A 2245-nucleotide genomic window follows, 5' to 3' on the forward strand; every position below is an offset into this window, starting at 1 on the left:
ATCCCTTACTCATTTGGGTCATCCTTACTGCTGTGTCTGATCTCTGTTGGCTGGAGCCAGACCTCACAATCTAAACTAAAACCCAGTTGGCTAACAACTTAACACTTTTCTAAACAGGTCAAAGCAATGGAGAGCTGGGACATGCCTGTGAGCACGTCCAGCACAGATATCTTGGTTAAAGTACAAGAACATAGAATGTACTACGTGCCTGTAAGCATGGCATGTCTAACAGCTGCATAGGATAGGGTTTAACAAAGAGTTATTAGCACACTTATAATTTGTTCTTTAACAGGAAAGGAAACTTTAAAGGAACTCTTCTACTTCCCACAGAAATCAAAACAGATGGAGGAAGAGAAACTAGTGGAGGAAAAAAGAAAGGTGGAGTGAGTAGAGCAGGGAGAACGGGGACTCCACCCAGGGTAGAACAGGCATGCAGCCCATCTGCTTCCCTGCACAAACAATCCCATGCAGGGGGCTGAGGCAATTGCTTGAACCCAGGAGGCGGAGGTTGCTGTGAGCCAAGATAGTGCCACTGCACTCCAGCCTGGGTGACAGAGCGAAACTCTGTCACAAAAAAAAAAAACAAAAAACAAAACTAGACCTAATTAAAAAAAAAAGTAAATAAACCTCTGGGACAGGAAGTATTAAAACATCTCATCTCACCTGCGACAAAGCCTGTCATCCGAAGTCAGGGCTGAGGGGCACTTCTGGCCTTTCATCTTCACCATGAGGGATGCCTCGGAGATGAGGGACCAGGGACAGCACTGCTCGAAGCAGACCCTCAAGGTGCAGTTTCCATACCTTTGGGTCCTGCCCAAGGGCACGACGGCATCGTCATAGCAACAGTGCTGCAGGGGGTCGTAGAACTTGTCCCCACATCTCAGGTGCGGCTGGCACAGCATCAGGTAAGGACTCATGGGGGCCACTGGAGGAGACAGAGCTGGTGAGGTCCAGATGGGGGTGGCAGGTGGGTCCCAACCTGGGTTCCCCTGGGAGCCACACTCCTCCCCCAGCTTCCCAATCCCTCCTGGGCTCACTTGGGGCTCTGGGTGAGCAGAGGAGCCTGAGGGTGCAGAGAGAGGCCAAGACAGCTGTGGGAGAGGGAAAGGGAGGAGGGGTGATCGGGAAGCCACAGACAATCCTTGGAAGCCCAGCCTGGGGAAGGGTGGCTCCGAGGGAGTCTCTGCCCTGAGTGAGGCTCTGGGAAGGGCTAGAAGCCGACCTTGCCCTGCCCTCCTGAAGAGACACACTGGGCCCTGGGGCAAGAGGGGTGCCATACAGGATATGTGCTGTGGTGGATTTAATGTCAGGTCCTTTGAGTGCCAGGAGAGGACAAATGCCCTCTCCACCCTCAGTCTCTCTGTGGTCAAGGGGTGCAGGCAGGACTCTTGGAAGAAATGGCCTTAGGGTTCAGGGCATTGTTGTTGTTTCCTGGTTTTGGAGGATTTCAGAGCTGGAGGCTCAGCTGGGGTCAGGCAGGGAAGAGGCTGCGCTGAGACTTGTGCTGTGCTATGGGGGTGACCGGCAGCAACATTTAGGAAAAGATCAGGCTGGAACCAGTGCTAGGCAAGACTTTGGGCAGTAGTCTGGGGACAGAAACAGGGCTGTGGATGGGGCTGACCCAGGGGCTGTGGGTGGGGCTGACCTGGGGGCTGTGGATGGGGCTGACCCACGAGCTGTGGATAGAGAATTGCTGTGATGGAGCCATGTCTGGGGAGAAGGCCGGGCACAGGAACAGAAGAAGAGGTGAGGTGTAGTTTGGGGTCAGGAGTGAGCCCCTGTGGTGGCTGAGATGGGAGATGGGTTCAGGTGGAAATGAGGTCCTGTCCTCACTCAGGATGTGGCCTTGGGAGCCATGGCTCCGGGTGGCTGCAGTGGAGTGAGCAGGTGATCAGCAGATCTCAGCAGCTCCTTGGCTCCTATATTCCTAGAGGAGCTCGTGATGTCGTGGGATGCCCTGCCTTCCTGCAGAGACATGCTGGGCCCTGGGGCGAGAGATGTGCCAGACAGGTTATGTGTCATAGTGGATTTGATGCCATGTCCATTGAGAGCCAGGAGAGGACTGATGCTCCCTGCACCCCCTGTCTCTCTCTTCTCCAGAATGGAGTCTTCTTTGGCAAACAGGAAATTGCAGGATGGTCCAGGGGTCGTCCTCACCCTCCCACACCCACACATCCACAGTCTTACCTCCCACCCTGTGAGTCTAGAGCTGAGACATGGACCGAGGGTTACTCTACGACCTGGT

The 2245-nt window shown here is 54.3% G+C and overlaps 1 protein-coding gene across 1 annotated transcript in view; it reads right to left on the reverse strand.

The window, feature by feature from the left end:
• Positions 1-258: 258 nt before the first annotated feature.
• LOC108285389 overlaps positions 259-2245 on the reverse strand; it is a 6570-nt gene continuing 4583 nt past the window's right edge. Inside the window, exon 2 of the mRNA XM_017502552.2 lies at positions 259-2240. Within this exon, the coding sequence (XP_017358041.2) occupies positions 660-1277 (618 nt within the window). The 5' untranslated portion in view covers positions 1278-2240 and the 3' untranslated portion in view covers positions 259-659. The remainder of the gene's footprint in view (positions 2241-2245) is intronic.

Source organism: Cebus imitator, unplaced genomic scaffold (assembly GCF_001604975.1).
Source record: "Cebus imitator isolate Cc_AM_T3 unplaced genomic scaffold, Cebus_imitator-1.0 Scaffold296, whole genome shotgun sequence".
NCBI lineage: Eukaryota > Metazoa > Chordata > Mammalia > Primates > Cebidae > Cebus > Cebus imitator.